The following is a 21,915-nucleotide window of genomic DNA, read 5'->3' as shown; positions in this document are numbered from 1 at the left end:
ACAACACCGCAACATGACAAGTGGTAAATCAAGCGCAAAAACATTACACCACGCTTCAAACATCCTGCCCTCCGGGACCGCTCTGGCGAAACGTGCGCACGTCTGCGTGCGTGTGTGTGTGTGTGTGTGTGTGTGTGTGTGTGTGTGTGTGTGTGTGCCGTCGTGGGTACTAACCTCAGGACACAGGAATCCCCACATCGACAGAGACGCACGACCGGAGCCCGACCAGGCTTTCTGATGCGCGGCACGTTTTATTTGCATTAAAATACCTCCTGCGTTACGGGAGCCGTGGGGGGGGGAGGGGGGGTCGGCCGCGCGCGTCTCTCTCCCGCGCACATGCCCAGAAGGCCCGCGGCCTCGTCCCACACGGATTTCTGCGGCCCGGCCCGCTTATTTACCCAGACCCAAATGAAGCGTTCTAAGGCAGTCCTCAGCCACCTCTGCCAACAGACAAATCACGGCAAAAAAAAGAAAAACCTCCCCGATATAAACACATATTTCCTAATAGAACACATTGTGCTGCGGTGACCCAGCTATTCGGCACTGCGGGGGGGGGGTACTCCAGGCACACGCTAGCAAATCTGCTGAACACACACTCAAATATGTGCTCTCGGGAGCTTTTCAGGGCCCGTCGCTGATGAGAATGCAACAATTAACATACTCAGAATTACAAATAATAATGCCTTGAAAAGAAGTTGGACCGTGGAAGTGTTTCATTCAGAGCTTCATTTCCTGTTCCACAAGTTATGCCATAATTAATCATGTCAGGCAGTAATGCACAATAGCAACTTCAGATAATTTTCCTAAATTACTCCAACAAGTGTTTGGCCTATTAGTTTTCCACCGGAAGAAAATACATCAAAAGAAATAACAAATTGCAGCTTTACAACTTTTGCCATGTACTTGTACAAATTAATTTATGTTCTCGGATTTGCTAACTGGAAAACACAACACGCGGAGGGGAAAAGAGCCTTGTTAAGTGTCGGGTGTGGGTTTTTTTTGAAAATAGCAAAAGGTCAAACGCAGAAGAATTCATCTTTCCACTTCAAGAAGGAGACGTGGTAGTTACACAGACCAGCAGCAGCACTGACACCGGCCAGAAGCAAAGGTCAAAGGTCAAAATGTAAATAAACAAGCCGCACAACTGCGATGCGGCCCACATTTCTGTGGCCGTCGCCACGGAAACCGCCAGGGCAGTAATCCTCCATATTATTTTTTTATTCAGTGACTAAACAAATAAAGGCTGAAAGGTTACAGCTGGGAAATGGAAACAATTTTCCAATTTCCATAATCCCACTAATTTTTTTTTCAACATTGTTTGTATTTATTTTTGATATTTTTAGAGCTGTAGCCATGACGAGGTGACATGGGCTCAGTTTAAACTTTCCACAGCCTGTTCACCAAATTAAATAAAAACTGCCGACACGGCGCTGCCTTCTCCTCGGACACCCCCGTTTCTAAATAATACCGTATCTCGAAATCCTCAAAAACATCAGGACATTATCCCGATATGAATCTTATTTTTCTGAGAAATGATGGTTGCTTGTGCAGCAGAAAACTTGGTGTTGGAGACCTGGCTGTTTCTTCAAGGACAGCGCTGTCCCTCGGTCGCAAGAGCAGTCAGTTACCACACCACAACTGCACATCTCAGCAAGGTGAATTATCCACCTTCTTCCTCTGCCTGATGGGGGCGCTCTGCCAATTTAGGGGGGGGGGGTGTGTATTTCTGCAAAGGGCCTCTCAACCTCTGGAACATGACCATAGAAGAAACCCCAAAACCCCTAAAAAACTGCGGGGAGCATTAAAGAAACTGCGTCCGTGTGCCTGGCTTTGCCGAATGAGGCTATCAAGGACATGGAACATTTAAAACAAAAGAAAACTCAATTAAGGGTGTCAGTGGCCCACATGTTCCAAGCGCTCCCCAACCAAACCACGACGGGTGTTATTATCATTCTGCTGAAGGTTGTAAACCTCCGATCCCTCATCGGCCTGTCACGTTAATAAACAAAACATATTTTACATAAACAATAGCCTCAGCAGCGTTGGAGTGGCACCAAAATATGCCACCAACTGCGGGCCGAAGCAAAATGGGGCTTCGTACTGACAGAGTCAAAGTTGACTTGAACCATTTCATAACGCTCTTTCAAGCTCAGTTTGACTATTTTTCAGTGCCGTTACTGATCAAACGTTTCTGTTCTTCGAGGTGGCAGCGAAGCTGATGCAGAGCATATATAGTGGGCCGCAGCCTGCGGAGACTTTGGGCCTGCGTGCAAGAACCACTCGTACGAACAGATGCGTTCTTAAATCGCTTGTACAAGCGGTTTAAGAGAAGCGACGCATTCATCGATTTTTCTCGTATTCAGAATGTGCTCGAGTGGCCCTGACCTGTCATAGGAATCACATACAGTCAGCTAGCCATTTTCCACACCAAAGCGTTTGTCGAATTCGACAGTCACACTCGTAAAAGCATCATTTGAAAAATTTTGGAAAAAAAAAGAAGAGAAAGTTAGACCTTGCAGGCACAAGACACACTGCGACATGTTTAGTGTTAATTCAACTGCACCAGACTGTACTGCTTACACAAGTCCAAGAAGGATCAAATGTTCTCTTCTGGAGTAGAATGTGCTCTATCTGAAATGGTTTTATACACAAGACTATAAGACTTACCACCAAATGCGAAAATGGAGTCATCTTAAATATGTGGTTTTTCCATGAACTTGTGTTCCAAAAATTAAACATTTTTTGGGTTATCCAAAAACAAAAACATAAACTAACCCAAATCCTGCCTCATCCCTAATCCCAGTCATAATACTATATGACTTATCCCCGAAGGGTGAAAACTGAGTCATCTTAAGTATACGATTTTTCCATGGGTGAGAACCAATTTGACCCTTAAAATTTTCCTGAAGATTGGAAACATTGTACAGTTTTTTTTATTGTTCAGTGGAAAGTGATTGCAGGCATTACACCTGACAGACCTGCTGCCTCCGTCTCTTCCCTGTGCTACAGACCTCACTAAGTAAACCCAGGGGCAATGTAGTGCACACACACACACACACACACACACACACGTGAACATGTGCGTGCATCTACTGCAAGCCCACAGCCTCAGTCCTCTGCCACGACGCCCCCCGATCGAGAGCTTCCGAGCGTGGCCGCGGCTGGCGAGAGGTCGCTGACGGTCTCCTGTTATTGGCTGGGCGCAGGCCCAGGCCCGTCAGGCAGATCCAGCACAGGCACATCAGAGGTGGAAACGAGGTATCGGTTCCATCGTTAAATACGCAGAGACACTACCCCTGGAACACCACTGGGCCGCTCCCGGGAGCTGGGAGCTGGTCATACATGCGTTCATAACCCGAAACTGAAATAAGGTTTAACTGTCAAAGGCAATCAAAAGGGTCTCTGCGCCTCTCACTCACACTCACTCACTCACTCACTCACTCACTCACTCACTCACTCACTCACTCACTCACTCACTCACTCACTCACTCTCTCACACACTCACTCACTCACTCACTCACACTCTCACTCACTCACTCACTCACACACTCACACACTCACTCACTCACTCACTCACTCTCTCACTCTCTCACACACTCACTCACTCACTCACTCACACACTCACTCACTCACTCACTCACTCACACTCACTCACTCACTCACTCACTCACTCACTCACTCACACACTCACTCACACACTCACTCACTCACTCACTCACTCACTCACTCACACACTCACTCACTCACTCACTCACTCACTCACACACTCACTCACACACTCACTCACTCACTCACTCACTCACACACTCACTCACTCACTCACTCACACAGTCACACACTCACTCACTCACTCACTCACTCACACACTCACTCACTCACTCACTCACTCACTCACTCACTCACACAGTCACACACTCACTCACTCACTCACTCACACACTCACTCACTCACTCACTCACTCACTCACTCACTCACTCACACAGTCACACACTCACTCACTCACTCACTCACACACTCACTCACTCACTCACATACTCAATGTATACTGGCTGCTCTGCTTGCCAAGCCAAATTCTAGATCTCACACTGGGTGATCTCTCCTAACACTGCATTGTGGGTAAGTGTACTTTACCGGAGGCAGCGCACAGAACGAGCAAAGAGATAAGTTACCTCCAGTTAGAACGAGTGACTCCTACCTGTCTCTATCACGCGCCTGTCTGGGCCTACCTGTCCAGGGATGAGCGGCTCCTTGTCGTCGATGTCGATCAGGACGTCATCCCGAGGCGTTTGGCAGATCTCTTCTGCGGGAAGAGAGTGAGAGCAGCAGTTCCTCATGATGTTCTCCATCGCTGCACTCCTTCTCCATGTGCCTAATGTCTTGGTAAACGGGCCGCATTTATATAGCACCTTTATCCAAAGCGCTGTACAATTGATGCTTCGCATTTACCCGTCCATACACACACTCACACACCAACGGCGATTGGCTTCCATGCAAGGCACCAACCAGCTCGTCAGGAGCATTTAGGGGTTAGGTATCTTGCTCAGGGACACTTCGACACACCCAGGGTGGGAATCGAACCAGCAACCCTCCGACTGCCAGACGACTGCTCTTACTGCCTGAGCCAATGTCACCCCCACAATCCCTGAGATTACAGTGCGGCTATATTGTGCTCACACTGAGCCAGCACTGGGCCGGCACTGGACCAGCACTGTGTCTGCACTGGGTCTGCACTGGGCCTGAACTGGGCCTGAACTGGGCCTGAACCGGGCCTGAACCGGGCCTGAACTGGGCCTGAACCGGGCCCGAACTGAGCCTGAACTGGGCCTGAACCGGGCCTGAACCGAGCCTGAACCGGGCCTGAACTGGCCCGGCACAATGCAGTCTGGCCTTTCAGCTCAAGTCCCCTGACCTTCCCTCTGTGAGATCTGCTTTCAGTTCCAGCCTCGTCTCTTGACCAAGTTAAGGCCGCTGAAAGTGCATTTCCACCAGATGGCATTTGCCTTTTCTCTGAACTCCACAAATTGCTTTGTTTCGGTGGCCAGGTGTCCGCACTTTGATTTCATCTGTCGGTTAATCAATCGTCGCCGTACGGCACATGAAATAAAATTAAAGTATTAGTTGTCCGAGAACTGAACTGACTGATTAAAAGCACCGTGTGTATGTGAATATGAGCAACAGCTGTGGACATTATTCATGCCATATTAATGACTGATACACTACTGATACACTGATGCAAATTCAGTGACTGCACAACCACAGCCAAACGTGTACAAGCTCACAAGGACAATAGGTCATGTTTTCAGTTGCAAAATATAAAGTTTTGACTCTCGGCTCAGCCTTCATAGGCTATTTGGAGTAAAGGTCACACCAAGTTTCATCCTCTCTGCTACATTCATCTCAGACGTCTGAAAAAAATATATAATTGCGTTCAGAGTCTGAACTCAAAAACAGGTCTTGGAGTCTCCAAGTTGTCTCCAAATGTACAAATAAAATAACAGGGTTGAGCAGGCGCTGATTCAATAACATTAATTGGAAACTTGCCTGTCATTTTATAAGGGATTCTTTTTATTAAGGCCCAGGAATAATAATGATGAGGAAACAGCGGTCACTGAGCCACAGACATGATCGATTGCATGACCTCGCGTTCACCGTCTTCAACTCCCCTCAACCCGCCACTCAGCCACTGACCCCTCCCCTCACCCTGGAGCTGCTCCTCTGACTCCACCCTCATTACATTACATTATTGGCATTTGGCAGATGCTCTTATCCAGAGTGACGTACAGTTGATTAGACTAAGCAGGAGACAATCTTCCCCTCGAGCAATGCAGGGTTAAGGGCCCAACGGCGGTGCGGATTTTTTTGGTAGTGGCTACACCGGGATTAGAACCACTGACCTTGCGCGTCCCAGTCATTTACCTCAACCACTACGCTACAGGCCGCCCCACCCTGCAGGTCCTCCTCTAACTCTACCCTCACCCTGCAGGTCCTCCTCTGGCTCTACCCTCACCCTGCAGGTCCTCCTGTGACTCCACCCTCACCCTGCAGGTCCTCCTCTGACTCCACCCTCACCCTGCAGGTCCCCCTCTGACTCCACCCTCACCCTGCAGGTCCTCCTCTGACTCTACCCTCACCGTGCAGATCTTCCTCTGACTCTACCCTCACCCTGCAGGTCCTCCTGTTACTCCACCCTCACCGTGCAGGTCCTCCTCTGACTCCACCCTCACCGTGCAAATCTTCCTCTGACTCTACCCTCACCCTGCAGGTCCTCCTGTTACTCCACCCTCACCGTGCAGGTCCTCCTCTGACTCCACCCTCACCCTGCAGGTCCTCCTCTGACTCCACCCTCACCGTGCAGGTCCTCCTCTGACTCTACCCTCACCCTGCAGGTCCTCCTGTGACTCCACCCTCACCCTGCAGGTCCTCCTCTGACTCTACCCTCACCCTACAGGTCCTCCTCTGACTCCACCCTCACCCTGCAGGTCCTCCTGTGACTCCACCCTCACCCTGCAGGTCCTCCTCTGACTCTACCCTCACCCTGCAGGTCCTCCTCTGACTCCACCCTCACCCTGCAGGTCCTCCTCTGACTCTACCCTCACCGTGCAGGTCCTCCTCTGATTCCACCCTCACCCTGCAGGTCCTCCTCTGACTCTACCCTCACCGTGCAGATCTTCCTCTTCGGACTCTCTCTCCATGCCGTCTGGCTGGAGGCGGAACTCCTCCAGGGAGCGGATGGTGCACTGTCCCACCACGGGCTTCCTGCCAAACTGCCGGTTGTCGATCACCTTCAGCACGATGGGGGGCATGTACAGCTCCTCACAGGGCAGGCACTGCGCGAAAAGAGCGGGAGAGGGTGGGAGGGTTACCGCTATAACCCGAGGGCATTGGATTCTCTACCATAAAACAAGATTAAAAACCCTCCACCGAATATATCTCTCTCAGCAAATCAGATCTGACTTCTCAGTTCACCCAGCCAATAAACTGTCGAGTGGCACGGTAGTAAGTGGGGAGAAAGGTGGTAATACTTCTAGGGCCTCAAAGTCAGGGAGGAGGGTGAAAAAATTCTTCATTCATTACATTGCATTAATGGCATTTGGCAGACGCTCTTATCCAGAGCGACGTACAGTCGTATTAGACTAAGCAGGAGACAATCCTCCCCTGGAGCAATGCAGGGTTAAGGGCCTTGCTCAAGGGCCCAATGGCCGTGTGGATCTTCTTGTGGCTACCCCGGGATTCGACCTTCCACCGACCTTGGTGTCCCAGTAATTTAGCTTAACCACTACGCTACAGGCCGCCCATTCAATGGTGGTGGGACCCAATGTGAGATCTGTTAACGGGGCTCAGGATCACCGGCGTTGCCTCTGCCGGTTAACAGAACGAATAGGGGCGGCTGCCGCCGGACAGAGGATGGAGCCAAGAGCCAGGCGGCGCTCACCACGTCGACGAAGAGCGTGTTGACGTCGAAGTTGGGCTTCTTCTTGGCGTTGCGGATGACGCAGGACTGCACCATGCGGCCCCCGCACTCCACCTGCAGGCTGGGCGAGGTCACGCTCGCCAGCTGGTAGCTCTTCAGGTTCCGCACGCCCCACGCCAGCACCTGCAGGGACGGGCCACCGTGAGGCGCTAGAGAGGCGCTAGAGAGGCGCTAGAGAGGCGCTAGAGAGACGCTAGAGAGGCGCTAGAGAGGCGCTAGAGAGGCGCTAGAGAGACGCTAGAGAGGCGCTAGAGAGGCGCTAGAGAGGCGCTAGAGAGACGCTAGAGAGGCGCTAGAGAGGCGCTAGAGAGGCGCTAGAGAGACGCTAGAGAGGCGCTAGAGAGGCGCTAGAGAGACGCTAGAGAGGCGCTAGAGAGGCGCTAGAGAGGCGCTAGAGAGGCGCTAGAGAGGCGCTAGAGAGACGCTAGAGAGGCGCTAGAGAGGCGCTAGAGAGACGCTAGAGAGGCGCTAGAGAGACGCTAGAGAGGCGCTAGAGAGGCGCTAGAGAGGCGCTAGAGAGACGCTAGAGAGACGCTAGAGAGCCGCTAGAGAGGCGCTAGAGAGCCGCTAGAGAGCCGCTAGAGAGCCGCTAGAGAGGCGCTAGAGAGGCGCTAGAGAGGCGCTAGAGAGGCGCTAGAGAGCCGCAGAGGGCTACACAGGGCCACACGTGACCACCAGGGCAAACGCAGGGCCCCACTGCGCATCAGAAAGTAACACGGGGGGGGGGGGGGGGACAACGTGAACGAGATGGGAGGGCCCTGCACAGAAGGCTTTGTGACAGACACCAAGAGCCAGGGAGTCACAGTATAAAAACGTGGTAAAATAGGGCAACAGCACAAGTACATGGATGATATCAAAAAGTAAAAACGATTTTAAACTGGGCAATATAAGGCAGCCACATTTAAAGGTGTTGGTGACACAGACCATGTTACGTGTGAGAACAGGACATAAAGGGTACATAGAGAATGAGATTAAACTGACCCTAAATCAGCTGCATGTAAGAACCCTTTCAGTGTGGTATGCGGATCATACTGACCCTGGACCAGTTGTATGTAAGAACCATGTCAGAGTGTTATGTGGATCACACTGACCCTGGACCAGTTGTATGCAAGAACCATTTCAGAGCGCTACGTGGATCACACTGACCCTGGACCAGTAGTTTGTGAAAGTTTTGTTCGGGTACAGGGATCAGGCTGACCTCGATGGCAGTGCGCTGCAGAATTGGCTTGATCCCCTGGGGCACCATGTAGACGTTGGGCTCCCTCTGAGGAGGAGGGCAGGGCAGGTCTGTTTCCGCGGGCTGCAAGCAGGCGGGGGGGCCAGGTGAGAACCAGGTAAACGCACCGCAATCCAGCAAAAAAAAGCCCACAACACACTGTGACTCATTTCAATGACTCATTACAGTACAAATGAATTCCTAGGGTACAGCAATGTGAATTATAGATGCACACATGCAATGTTGCGTTTATAAATGCCAACACTCCAACCTCTGTGCATACACTGTATGGACAGTAACCATGCTCAGGAACAGAGTTGATAATCAGGCAAGCACATTAAAAATAAAAAAAGTTAGCAGAACAGAAAGTTTTAAGGAAAAGACATAAAGTTTGGAGGAGGAGCGGCTGGAGTATGGGTGGGGGTACGGGTGGGGGTGTGGACGTGGGGGTTCTGTACCCATTGCTGCAGGTTCTCAGACAGGAAGCCTGGAAGGACAAGCTGAGGTTGGACCCAGGACCCCAGTGCAGGCAGACAGACAGACAGGCAGGCAGGCGGGCAGACAGATAGATAGACAAACAGACAATGCACAAAAAATGGGGGAAAAAAGCACAAAGTTAATTAACAAATTTAAAATTTAACAGCTTAAATTTTTCAAATCCAAATATATTTATATACAGTATGCATAACATGGTTTGGATACATACGTGTTTTGGGTTTCACAATAATATACACTCACCGGGCACTTTATTAGGAACATGTTTACCTTATTACACCTACTTATTCATGCAATCATCTAATCAGCCAATTGTGTGGCAGCAGTGCAATGCATACAATCATGTAGATACGGGTCAGGAGCTTCAGTTAATGTTCACATCAACCATCAGAATGGGGGAAAAATGGGATCTAAGTGACTTTGACCATGGAATGATTGTTGGTGGCAGAGAGGGTGGTTTGAGTATCTCAGAAACTGCTGATCTCCAGGGATTTTCTCTAGGATTAGTCTCTAGAGTTTGCAAAGAATGGTGCAAAAAACAAAAAAGTTCTGCAGACAGAAACGCCTTGTTAACGAGAGACGTCAGAGGAGAATGGTCAGACTGGTCAAAGCTGACAGGAAGGTGACAGTAACGCAGATAACCACACATTACAACAGTGGTATGCAGAAGAGCATCTCTGAAGACACAACGCATCATAACTGTAAGTGGATAGGGTGGGCACACACTCACCTCGTCTAGGGTAGAAGAGGTGGGCAGAGGTTCACCCTACCATGGAGAGGAGAGGGAAAATATTTTATTCCATAAAATATATCTCATCATAGAATGTTCGAAAATATATTATACTAACATTTTACAATTACCAGACACTCTCATCCTGAGTAATTTACACAGATTATACATTTCTTAATCGAACATCAAACCTGGGAAATGTAAGCCTAGTTTCCTAACCATTGTGCCACAACATGTATACTGTATAAGAACAAAGAAAAAGCGTGTCTATTCCTATTTATGGTCAAAATCCCGAGGTAGGTATCGCAGGGTTAACAGTTAAAATCAATCTGTTATTAGTTTGTGTGGGCGCCTATTTATTTTCAGGCAAAAATTGGACACCAGTATTGACTTATAGCGCTTCCTTTTGTTTGAGATTAGCATACACATAGCCGCAGTGGAGTCGGTTTATGACATCGTCATGTCTCTGTGCAGAGCGTTGACATGGCGACGCCCTGATAGTGTGACTGAGGAGATTTTGGCAAAGCTGTGTTACAAGCCTGTCCATGAGACACATCGGGCCACAGGCAGGCCGAGGGCAAACTGAAATAACAGGAAGCGGCAAATTTCATAATCTGGCCTCTTCGCTGCTCCCTTCATCCGAGGGAGTCACCCCCCCATGCACACACTGCCCACACACACACACACACACACCTACGTCCCCCGCTGGTTCAGCCTTTAGCCCACATGTTTCCGATTAGAACCCTCCACTCGTAGTCAAAGGATCAGCATGCGCTATGCTAACAGGGATGCTCAGGTCTGTCAGTACCAAGCCCAGCTTTCTGTTATGCTAAAGAGGGCTGACTACCCACAAGCCTGAGGGGCTAGGCATTGAGTGTAAACAGAGCATATATTTAGCCAGCAGTTCAGTTGGAAACAAAATCTATCTAATGAATTGGGAGAAAAGTAGTTTCCCTGAGTTACTGAATACTTTGATAAGGATCCCAATGTAACCATGCCAACAGCCTGTTAAGAATGGGTGCTTTCTCCTTAGTGATTTTTTTTCTTCCTCCACCTCTGTAGAGTCAAACGTCCATATGTGCGTGTGCATGCGTGCTTGAGCGTGTGTGTGCGTGTGTGTGAGTGTGTGTGTGTGAGCGTGCGTGGGTGTATGTGTGCGTGTGTGTGGGTGTGTTATGCTTGGGTGTGCGTGGGGGGCATGTTTTTGCTTGTGAACGTACACATGTGTTTTTGCGTATGGCGGTTGTAAGTGTTCTGCATTTCTCTTGGGGGTCATCCACGGGTATAAACAGGTCCCCAGGCGTGAGCGACTGTGGGTGGCTACTCAGTTATGCGTCGGTGTAAGTGCGCACATTAATTAGATTTCCCCGAGATTACTCTCTTCTAACACAAGCCACCTGTGCCAGGGGCAGGGAGGGGACGGGAGGGGAGGGGAGGGGAAGGGAGGGGTCCCTGGCAGGGAGGAGGGAGACACAATTGTTCCCGATCCGCGCCGGCCGGTTTGGCTGGACACAGGTACACTGGCGCTATTCGAATTTCGGGAGTTGAATGTAATTATTCCGCCACGGTTGACTGGGAGAGGAGCAGAGGGCGGGGTCTTTCGGGAGGGAGATGGAGACGGGGGGGGGGGCAGTCAGAAGGCAGTCAGGAGGTTGCCGGTTCAATCCCCTGCTGTGTCCCCCTGAGTGTGTCGAAGTGTCCCTGAGCAAGACACCAAACCCCCCAATTGCTCCCGACGAGCTGGTCGGTACCTCGCAAGGCAGCCAATCGCGAATTGGCGTGTGAGTGTGTGCGTGAGTGGGTGAATGGGAGACATTAATTGTAAAGCGCTTTGGGTAAAAGCGCTATGTAAATGCAGTGCGTTTATGTCGGGCGGTTTGGGGGAGGGTGTAAGGTGGAGGGGCGGGATTTGGGGGGGGGGCGTTCACTAACCTCCTGTCCAGGGATGTGATGGATTGTGGGCTGTGGGAAAAAGACAGAGAGAGCAGAAGTTAATGAGTCTGAAAGGAGGGGAATGACTTCATAGGACATTATTAAATTAGCCCGTAACTGCTGGGAAAAGCTGGCTTTTCACATGTGAACGCAGACTCATCAGAAATCAGGGGAGCGAGGCCCTGGGGACTCGGGAGCCCCTGACACAACACAGGGCCGGGGCCTGCCAACAGGGCGGTCTCCCCCACCCCGCCCCCACGACCTCTCACCTCCTACTGTAACATTTAAACATCGAATCGCATCTGCAGCCAAGCGCCGACGACAGACAGGCTCGGGCCTAACCCGCCCCCGCGGGACGTCTGCAGTGAGAGGGTCTGCGGTCCGATGGGCGCGTAACGCTCGGACGCTTTTGGGTCGAACGCGCCGTGCCCCCGCGGTCGGCCGGCCCGGTCCGTTTTTTTTTAAACAGAGATACGACAGCTGTCAATCAGTGCGCCCCATAATCGCCAGGGGTCTCGTCGCGGCGGGCCCTGAGAGTGAGTTTTAAAAGGGAAGCGTCTCTGGAAGCTTCTCACTGACACGGCCGCTCGGCGCGTGTCCTTCTGAGAGAGGGGCAACGACGTCGGGCCAAAAGCTTCGCCACTGTCACTGTCACACGCCCGCCCGGTCCACAACGCTCCGTCACGGGCGTGGGGGTGAGCGTGCGCTCAAACCGGGCGACGCGTGCGTTACCGCCGTCGAGACTGAGCGGCTGCTGACCGCCACGGCCTCGCTCTGACAGGGACGACGCCCGTGAAACTCGCCAGGAGGGGATTCTGGGGAAGGGATGCAAGTGGGTACATTGCATGACATTACATTAATGGCATTTTTGGCAGACGCTCTTATCCAGAGCGACGTACGGTTGATTAGACTAAGCGGGAGACAATCCTCCCCTGGAGCAACGCAGGGTTTAAGGGCCTTGCTCAAGGGCCCAACGGCTGTGCGGATCTTATTGTGGCTACACCGGGATTCGAACCGCCGACCTTGCGGGTCCCAGTCATTTACCTTAACCACCTTAACAGGTTTATCGGGACAGTTATCGGTTAAGCTATAGCACGCTTCAGCACGGCATTTACTGCACCCTTCATTGACTTCATTGGTTCAGTCGGTTTAATCGGTTTAATCGGTTTAATCGGTAAAACGCAGGACAAGGGAGCCTGCATTTCAGGGTTTCAGGAAGGGTCACGACCAGCCCTTACCTTGTCTCTGCGTATCAGCTCGAAGGCTGCCAGCAACTCTCCAGCAAACTTGCCATTCTTCTGGATGGGGTACCAGGCCAGGCGGGGTGAGGGCATCAGGGAAGGCGGGCAAACACACCGCCCCATGAACTCATCTGCTCCCTGGTGGACACAGACGAAACAGCAGGGCATCAGTGAGATGCATGCCACCATATCGTAAAAGCAGTTCGAGAGTTCTTGTTTTAGATTTGCATGTTGTTGCTATGGAATATGTTGTGTTTTCACTTGTTTGTACTCTAAAAACACATAAGAAATAACTTTGTAGCAACTACTGGTAGCAAAGCTTATGAAGACATTTCTCACAATTCAGTTTTTCCCTGTTAAAATGCTCTGCTCTGTCATGCATAGATTGTTCTGGAAATTGTTCTGGATATTTTCCGGAAGAGCTCAGAAAGCCATCAGAGTGTATGCTGTGTTATTTGACCTCTGACCCCCAGCAGTCGCACTTACGTAGGTGTCCTGGTCAAACAGCTCCACCACAATGCTGGGGGGGCTGCACTCTGTGACCTGTGGATCCCCGAAAATCTCGATCTCGTAGAAGATGAGGGTCTGGTCCCAGGTCGGGTTGAGCGTGTTGCGTATGGTCACGGTCTTCTGGCTCTGATGGAGGAAGGACACCGTAGCGTATGGATCTGTGTAGGGACAGGGATGGAGAATCAGTCAGGAGACCAGAGTCCAAGGCTAAGCAGGACCCATTTGCACTGGGTACAAACACTCATGGGATTGACCTGTAGTGACCTGTAGTGGCCTGTAGCGTAGTGGTTAAGGCACATGACCGGGACCCGCAAGGTTGGTGGTTCGATCCGCACAGCCGTTGGGCCCTTGAGCAAGGCCCTTAAACCCTGCATTGCTCCAGGTGAGGATTGTCTCCTGCTTAGTCTAATCAACTGTACGTTGCTCTGTTGCTCTGGATAAGAGCGTCTGCTAAATGCCAATAATGTAATGTAATGACCTCGGTTCAGACTTTATAATGGCTGCTGGGTCATCAACCATCTCAGGTTTTCACATGTAAATAATAATCACTTATATTTATATTTTATTATTTACATGTACAGAAACGATATCACTTGGAAAATCAGTGTTTTTGGAAACCACTGTGATGACATAGGTCAGGTAATAGTGCCATGGTGCTGTGGTGTGCTTTAATACCTCTGCCTTTTCTGCCTTTTTAACCCTGGTAGTCACTTAAATCACAGTTTATTTAGTCTGGAAAAGTATATAGTATTTAATACTTAGGATCCTTATGCAGGAACAGATTTTTTTTTTTTTTAAGTAAAGTCGTATAATCCCTGAAATTAAACAGGAATTCTTCAAATTTCACTGAAAACCACTAATCCACAGTAATTTGTGATCCGTACGTACATGCGTGTGCGCGTTCAGTACTTTCTGCTTCACTCTCAGAGAAATGAGAAAGTTGTTTATGTGTACAGTGTGTATTCCGAAGATGAAGAAGCGAAAAAAAATAAAAAATAAAAATGACATCAATGGCTGAGGAATGCCCGAAACCAGGGGGCCTTCTCCCATCTCCCGAGTTTATTATTCCAGGCCGTGTAAAGAGGCTCTGCGGGATCGTTTCGCCCAGAGCCTTTTCCCAACTCGGCTTAACCTCTCTGCCGCTGAACAAAAAAAAAAAAAAAAAACGCATTACCTCAAATAAACAGAGAGGGTAAAGAAGCCCCCGGGAATGCGCACTGTTTTCCAGGAGTCGGTTAACAACACCGAGGGAAATACATACACAAACGCGGACGGACTCCAAGTGTGCCGTGTAAATAAATACTCCGGGGGCGAAGGACGCCTGCTCTCGCTGCTTCTGCTGCGGTCGGCAGCCGCTGAGGAGCTGAGAGATCGCTGAGGCAGGGGTTCACAGAGAGCCGACCGTCAGGGCTAGGGGCGTGGGGCGTGGGGTGTGGGGCGAGGGGCGGGGAGGGGGGCGTGGAGAGGGGTAAGGGGTGCCAGGTCAGGGGTTCACAGAGAGCCGACCGTCAGGGCTAGGGGCGTGGGGCGTGGGGTGTGGGGCGAGGGGCGGGGAGGGGGGCGTGGAGAGGGGTAAGGGGTGCCAGGTCAGGGGTTCACAGAGAGCCGACCGTCAGGGCTAGGGGCGTGGGGCGTGGGGTGTGGGGCGTGGGGAGGGCTAAGGGGTGCCAGGTCAGGGGTTCACAGAGAGCCGACCGACAGGGCGTGGGGCGTGGGGCGTGGGGCGTGGGGCGTGGGGCGTGGGGCGTGGGGAGGGGGGCCTGTAGCGTAGTGGTTAAGGTACACGACTGGGACCCGCAAGGTCGGTGGTTCGATCCCCGGTATAGCCACAATAAGATCCGCACGGCTGTGCCTTTGAGCCTTGAGCAAGGCCCTTAACCCTGCGTTGCTCCAGGGGAGGGGCGAGCTGTGAGCACAGGAGGGGGAGCAGTAAGGGGTGAAGAGGGTGAAGGTCCAATAGAGGTCTTTTGGCGTAAAGGTCACTGTCACTGTCCAGATTTGACCAGGTCCCTTTATCCAGACTGTGTGGGTGAGCGTTAAGGGCACCTGGCTCAATACCAGAAGGTTGTTGATTCATATCCTAGATGACCCACAGCTACTGCAGCCCTGCTTTCCTGCACTTCAATTGGCTTAAAAGCAAGATGACATTTCAGCTCGTTTTGCATTTCTGTTTTTTGCAATAATGAGCGACTACAGATAAAAATGTTCTCACCCAGCTCAAAACAAGGTAGAAAAGGTTTAAAGAGGTTAAGTGCCATCATTTGAGACGTTGAATGAAAGACACACACACAACTGACGTGTATGCAAAACTACATATGAAAAGGCATTGGTAGTAGGTGGTCACAGTTTTGGTGTTCTTGGCCACCTCTAACTGTGACCTACTGTTCCAGAGGCAGCTGCTTCAACAGACTTTAATAAATAAAGCAATAAGAATAATAGAGGGCAAATTAATTAAAGGTGAATCATACAGAGCTCACCACAAGACAAACAACGGGCTGCATGTTCTTTGAGACCGCGCGTACGTTACGCAGTCGACTCAGATGTACGATGAGGAAGGCCGAGGGCCGTGTGTAGTTGAGTGTGGCCCGCGGCAGCCAACGGCCTGCATCAATAAACACTCTGTAATGACGGTAGTATGGTTCAGGGCACTGGTTGATTTATAAAAATAAAATAAAAATCGTTTTTTAAAGATGGTTTCAGTTTTATCATCCGAGCTTCTGGGATCGGGATAAAAAAACCCGAACGGCGTCCTTCCTCTCGGGGGCCGAAGTTTCCATGATCTCGTTCGGGAGCTGGAGGAAAATAACATTCTGTCCCTTTTCATCGCTCTCTGCCCGCGCAGTTTTCCACCGGCGGGATTTATGGGACCGGCCGCCGTCCTCACCACCGCACACTTTACGCACGGTCGTCGCGCGTCACCAGCCACACCGCGGGTGTTTACCCGGGCGCTCCGGCCTCGGGGTCCGGTTACGGGGGTAACGCCCACCGCCCGCTCCGTGTTCGGCGACAGGCGACGACACGCCGGGACGTCTGCGGGCCCCGGGCCTTGCCAAGGATACCCTGAGCCTTTCCAGCCAAAAACAAAAACGGCTGCCTGTTCTGGAGCAGATCAAACGGGAGGGGCTGAGAAAACTACAGACACTGCGGGCGCAGTCAGCACGACTATCCAAGGCTCCCCCTTTTTCAGGAGCGAATCGAAGCAGAGGGGCTGTGCGAGCAGCAAGCACAGCGCACGTTAGCACGTTAGCACCTTAGCACGTTAGCAGGAATATCGCCCACCCTCTCGATTAAAGCCTCTAGACAAACTGGAAACAACCAGTTTTCATCTATGTACATTATTAATGTTATGATACCTCAACCTGATTCAGAGAAAAGGCTGCGCGATAGAGATCAGAACTACACATTGCAAAAAACGGACGTGTCTAAATTGCATTTATTTTCAGCGATTTTGGGACATTAACATGTGATATCTAAAAGTTGCTGTTGCAGCAAAAGAACGTACGCTGTACTAACAATCATCACCATCAAACTGGCATCCAATCCACAACCACAAAACCTCTTTATTGGAAATAATTACACACTGGTTCTCATCCAGGGCAGTGTAAACAGCAAGCGGTTTCAATTGCACACTTTCTACACGTGGTTTTACACATTCAGACGTCTGAGTGAAGGGCGGCACGGGCAGGTACCGTGACCCCAGCGTCCCAAAAAACCAGGGCCGGCCTGACCCGGTCCTACAGGGAGGCACCTCACGCCCCACCACTACCGCTGCCTTAACCGGGGCACAGAGAGGTTTCTGGAAGCTTCTGGAAGCTTCTCTGGCCTGGGAGGAATGACTCATGGGAGCAGCGTTTCTGCGGCCGGGCCTGCGGCTTCTCTCTGCGGCTTCTCTCTGCCCACAGTCAGGTCCAGGATCCCCACATTCTCCCAGTAGCCCCATTTTCTGCCCCCCCCCCCCCCCCAATTCTGTCCCCCCCCCCCCCCCCAATCCTGGCCCCCTTCTCTTCTCAACACACATGCACACTCTCACAACCCCACACACAAACACAGACCTACATACAGCCGTACTGTACATAGACACACAAGCACACCCTCACAACCCCACACACAAACACAGACCTACATACAGCTGTACTGTACATAGACGCACAATCACACCCTCACAAACACAGACCTACATACAGCCGTACTGAACATAGACACACAAGCACACTCTCACAACCCCACACACAAACACAGACCTACATACAGCCGTACTGTACATAGACACACAGGCACATATGCACACTCTCACAACCCCACACACAAACACAGACCTACATACAGCCGTACTGTACATAGACGCACAATCACACCCTCACAAACACAGACCTACATACAGCCGTACTGTACATAGACACACATGCACACCCACACAACCCCACACACAAACACAGACCTACATACAGTTGTACTGTGCATCGACGCACATGCATACTAACTCATCAACAAATCCACACACAGACACACATTTTGCCTGGGCGATATCACCAGTTCTGGAGTTTGTATGGGTATAAACAGTAACTAAAAGGCTATTCCAGAAAATACACCAAAACAGTATTCAGTTATCCAAATGAAGTTTTTGGCATATTTTTGTGTAATCCTCACAGGAAGCATTGTGCAAGTCAAAAGCAGCAGACTTGACAAGAGCTCCAGAACACAAAGCTTTGAGGTCACATCTTTGAAAAGATACCATTACCCCAGGGCAGTTTGCAGCATACAGACAAATTCATTATGACCCTATGACAGTGAAGTCAGTCAGTAACCAGGTCATTTAATCCTGGACTTGCAAGATAAGTTGACTTTTAATTCAATGTAATTATCCATATGCAAGTTAGACCATGTGTGTGACGATGGTGCCTAGTTGTATTTACGGAGTACACAGCAAGGGGATGGTCCTTCCTAACTGACACATCCTTAACAAACTGAACGCGTTCCCATAGTTTGTTACTGTTACAATGTACTCTTTAAAAAACGTTTGCTCCCTTGGGCTTCTGGCTCCATTCTGATGGCAGCAGGAAGCCCGTCATCGCTCTCCTCCTCTGTGACCCTGCAACACAAGGCCCTACAGCAGAGGTCACCGACCCTGGTCCTGGAGAGCCACTGGGTCTGCTGCTTTTTGTTTTCACCTTAAGAATCAGCAGACCCAGGTAACGGGGTGAGGTGAGTTAGCTGCGTAATCATCCGCTCGAATTGATTCATTAAGTGCGGGGTAACAGCGGAAAAACCGGCAGACCCAGTAGCTCTCCGGGACCAGGGTTGGTGAACTCTGCTCTACAGAGAGGACTCTGAGGTGCCCTCAGGTCCCCGCAGGCCTGCTCACCTGAGAAGCTGTCCTTGTCCATGGCAGTGAGGTCTCGGGCCTGGTACAGGTAACAGCGCAGGTGATATCGAGTGCCACCTGCAGGGAAGGACAAACCGATTGACATATTCAGGCACAGGTGTGTTGAAGACGAGGAGCTGCATCGGCATATGAAAAATTATTTGATTATCATTGTAACTGAACAATTTGAAACACAACACATAATCCGCAACACATGTAAAACTTCAATGCTGCTGTCATAGACAAAGAAACATGTAAAGTTCAGTACTACTCTGATACACTCTCAAAACAGTTTCATTTTTAAACACTCCTTCAAGTCTAGAAAAGGACGTCACATTTTCTGTTACTTTCAACACCATCTGTGTTAAACATATACCTCTCCGTATATAGCAACTGACAGAAAATTTGTTGAAAGCAAGACAAAAGTAGTAAACACGAAAAGTGTTGTGTTGTGTTGTCATTAAACATGTAGTTTCAGTACTGCTCTGATAGGGAATGAGATAGTGTGTCTCTTTCTTAGTTCTGCTTTCTCACAGGGACAGAAAAATGCATACAGTATGGTTTTAGCTCTGGACTCGTGTAAAGTTGCACCGCGAGCCTCTCACTGGGAGATACGAGCAGCCAAAGGCTAAGCGAACTGGCAGAGGGAGAGAGAGAGAGAATGATGAGAGGGAGGGAGTTCTGCGCTGGTATTTTTTTTAACCGTAATGGCAAACTAAAAATCCAGATAATCACATCTACATGGGACTAGGGTCTGAGCTAGAAAAATATACAGAAAGTTATCGGAAATAATGAATGGAACAACACCATTTGCGACCGGCCAGCAATTAGGCTAACGAGCTTGAAGTTCCCAAATTTAGCACTGAGTGCGCAGGGCGGTGAAGTGACCTGCTGCAGTTTTGTTGGCCTGCTTGCGTGAAAAATCGCACAACCGGAGCATGACTTTGCTGCTGCCACCTGTCCCATTTTCAAATGAATAAGCCTGCGGGAGAGACGTGACTCTAAGCAGCCCATCTGGCATGATGGGAACATTAGTTTTAATATGGGGTATTAATCCATATGTGCCGTGGCCGGCATATGTTTAGCACAATGCGAAACCACACGCATTTCATTCACACCTCGTTCTGCACCTACGAGCGACATGTCAGAAGGCGATCACATCAAATTCGAACGACACACGCGAACGGGGCTCTTAAGCGTGTCGCGCTCCAGATACTGCATTGAAACTACTGCACTATGTTTCTATGGCGACCACCTGCTGCACCCAGTTTGGGCGGGAGAGGGTTTCCGGGCGGGCCCGTTCTGTGCGTCTGATTGGACACGGCGCTTGTCACCAGGTGAGGGAGGGGCCAGGGGAGGAGCCTGAGGATTGAGGCAAGCTCCATTCCGTTTTGAGGAAGGGAAAAAGTTCTGAACATAAATTTCCTGGCAGCAGCTTCGGTTCGTGCTCCCTGCTGGATTCATGATATTTAATAACAGGGGAAATCAAATTTTTACTAAGTGCCCAACTATGCTTTCATCTCACTCTCTCTCTCTCTCTGTCTCACTCTTTCTCTCTAAATATCTTGATTATGATTTCAGTAGTTGCAATAGAAGCAGCATTAACAGCAGCATGACACCCTAGAAAGATATGGCCACCATATTGGCAGCTTCTGGAACTTTAATAATCATAACACTAGTGGTGTTTGTCTTTGTGGGTTCTGTGTCTTCTGTGTCTTCCCATGCATGTGTGTGCTTGTTGTGTATGTGTGTGTGTGTGTGTGTGTGTGTGTGTGTGTATGTACATGTGTGGCTACATCGGTTTTGCATTTAAAGAGGCACCCCAGGGGATTATCAGCTAAACTGTCTTACTGTCAAAAAAGCAGGAGATAGTCGGCCGGTTGACGCCAAAGGTAGCCGTGACAGATTTGTCATCATTCTTGTCGTCCGTCACCTGTTAAAGCAAGAGCAAAGTAGACATGGCATCAGCTGTGAAGGAGAAGAACAATACTATAACAAGCCCTCTGTAAGACATGAAATCTGCTCATATTGTGTTTCAATCCCTTCAAATTCCCTCTGACTGAAACAGCAGTTCTGCAGTTCGAGACCTGCCAAGAGAGGGATGCAGTGGGCAGGGGCCAAAACGGGACAGGGCGGCCTGTAGCGTAGTGGTTAAGGTACATGACTGGGACCCGCAAGGTCGGTGGTTCGATCCCCGGTGTAGCCGCAATAAGATCCGCACAGCCGTTGGGCCCTTGAGCAAGGCCCTTAACCCTGCATTGCTCCAGGGGAGGATTGTCTCCTGCTTCGTCTAATCAACTCTACGTCGCTCTGGATAAGAGCGTCTGCCAAATGCCATTAATCTAATGTAATGCATGGCATCCCCCTCTACAAGGCTCAATACTGCCTCCTCTGGTCAACTGGACACCTACAATCCTGTCTGCACAAATGAAGTCTAGAGTGAGAAGAAACAGAAAATGGCTTCACACAGTTGGGGCCAGAGCAGCAGGCCTGGACTAATGACCGACGCAGGCAGGGCTGGCCTTTCACCGCTGTTTTGGAAAAGAGAAAAAAGGGGGAATTTAAATATAAACATCAGAAAAGGATGGTAAGGAAAGGATCGCAGGATGCTGCGAAAAGTGCAGGAGACAGAAGGAGCGAGCGAGGGGAAAATAGCGCCGTTTCTTCTCACGCTACGGAATACCTTACGCGATGGCGAAAGAGGGGGGGGGGGGGGGGGGCATTTTTTCGGTCGCAGGATTCCACACCAAACATGGAAAGCTGAAGCGCCGCCCCGGGGCCCGGCTGCCAGACGGGCCCTGCCATCGGGGCGACCGCAGAGCGGCGGGGCCCCGCCCGCACGGAGCCCCGGCCCCTGGCCCCCGGCCCCTGGCCCCGCCCGCCGCACGCTCGCGGCAGTGAGGTCGCGTCTGAGCCACGCCTGCCAGGGGAGCAGCCCGGCACACGGACGCCTCTCTC

General features: G+C 50.6%; 1 protein-coding gene across 5 annotated transcripts in view; it reads right to left on the bottom strand.

Moving 5' to 3' along the window:
* dysf (dysferlin, limb girdle muscular dystrophy 2B (autosomal recessive)) overlaps positions 1-21,915 on the bottom strand; it is a 119,756-nt gene that overhangs the window by 37,295 nt on the left and 60,546 nt on the right. For all 5 annotated transcript variants that reach the window (XM_061252964.1, XM_061252967.1, XM_061252966.1 and 2 more), the window contains 11 exons: positions 20,809-20,890; positions 18,958-19,035; positions 13,572-13,753; positions 13,083-13,223; positions 11,845-11,874; positions 9,913-9,948; positions 9,146-9,187; positions 8,670-8,771; positions 7,433-7,594; positions 6,659-6,827; positions 4,227-4,300 (listed from right to left, as the gene is read on the bottom strand). In XM_061252964.1, the coding sequence (XP_061108948.1) occupies positions 4,227-4,300; positions 6,659-6,827; positions 7,433-7,594; positions 8,670-8,771; positions 9,146-9,187; positions 9,913-9,948; positions 11,845-11,874; positions 13,083-13,223; positions 13,572-13,753; positions 18,958-19,035; positions 20,809-20,890 (1,098 nt within the window). The remainder of the gene's footprint in view (positions 1-4,226; positions 4,301-6,658; positions 6,828-7,432; positions 7,595-8,669; positions 8,772-9,145; positions 9,188-9,912; positions 9,949-11,844; positions 11,875-13,082; positions 13,224-13,571; positions 13,754-18,957; positions 19,036-20,808; positions 20,891-21,915) is intronic.

The sequence above is a fragment of the Conger conger genome, chromosome 8 (genome assembly GCF_963514075.1).
Source record: "Conger conger chromosome 8, fConCon1.1, whole genome shotgun sequence".
Lineage (NCBI taxonomy): Eukaryota > Metazoa > Chordata > Actinopteri > Anguilliformes > Congridae > Conger > Conger conger.
This window is presented reverse-complemented; position numbering and strand designations above follow the sequence as displayed.